Source organism: Bison bison, unplaced genomic scaffold, assembly GCF_000754665.1.
Source record: "Bison bison bison isolate TAMUID 2011002044 unplaced genomic scaffold, Bison_UMD1.0 scf7180017864172, whole genome shotgun sequence".
Taxonomy (NCBI): Eukaryota; Metazoa; Chordata; class Mammalia; order Artiodactyla; family Bovidae; genus Bison; species Bison bison.
Window position 1 is genome coordinate 649,125 of NW_011494744.1, and position 702 is coordinate 649,826.

At 49.7% G+C, this 702-nt stretch overlaps 1 protein-coding gene across 2 annotated transcripts in view; it reads right to left on the reverse strand.

Moving 5' to 3' along the window:
- The window catches only part of PLCE1 (phospholipase C, epsilon 1), a 370,125-nt gene that overhangs the window by 105,037 nt on the left and 264,386 nt on the right, over positions 1–702 (reverse strand). For both annotated transcript variants that reach the window (XM_010842171.1, XM_010842170.1), the window contains exon 5: positions 215–360. In XM_010842171.1, coding sequence (XP_010840473.1) covers positions 215–360 — 146 coding nt within the window. The remainder of the gene's footprint in view (positions 1–214; positions 361–702) is intronic.

Here is a 702-nt window from a genome sequence, read left to right on the forward strand (position 1 = left end):
GTGAAAAGTGAACATGAAGTCGCTCAGTCGTGTCCGACTCTTCGCGACCCCATGGACTACAGCCTACCAGGCTCCTCCGTCCATGGGATTTTCCAGGCAAGAGTACCAGAGTGGGGTGCCATTGCCTTCTCCAAATATGGTTACCTGGACAATTAATTCAGTGCCATTCAGCTGTTAAAAGGAAACCCAGATAACCATATTCCACTGCCCATACCTGAGGCCGGCCAAGAACTCCATGACGGCATTGTAGTTGCCCATGTTCCAGCAGCATTTGGCCACATGAACCAAGTACGAGAAGACTTCCCGCTTCTCTTCCATGGAGCCCGCCGCGAGGATCAGCCACGTCACCCAGGAGCTCACCTGTAGATGCAGAGAGGGGCGTCCACTGAAACCAGGCCAGGGAAGCTTGACGCATTACTTTCTCATGAGAAAAATGTTGTTGTTTTTAAGCCAGTTTAGTATTAGGAAATGAAGGACCTGCCAAGAGACTGAATTGAAGCTCCAGCTCCATCAATGCTTTGCAATGGGATTAACCTCCCTGTTCGCTTCACCTTTAAAATGCAGCTGAAAGGTAATTCATATAATCCCTTTTCATCTATAAAATTCCATGCTGCTGCTGCTGCTGCTGCATCGCTTCAGTCATGTCTGACTCTGTGCGACCCCATAGACAGCAGCCCACTAGGCTCCTCTGTCCCTGGGATT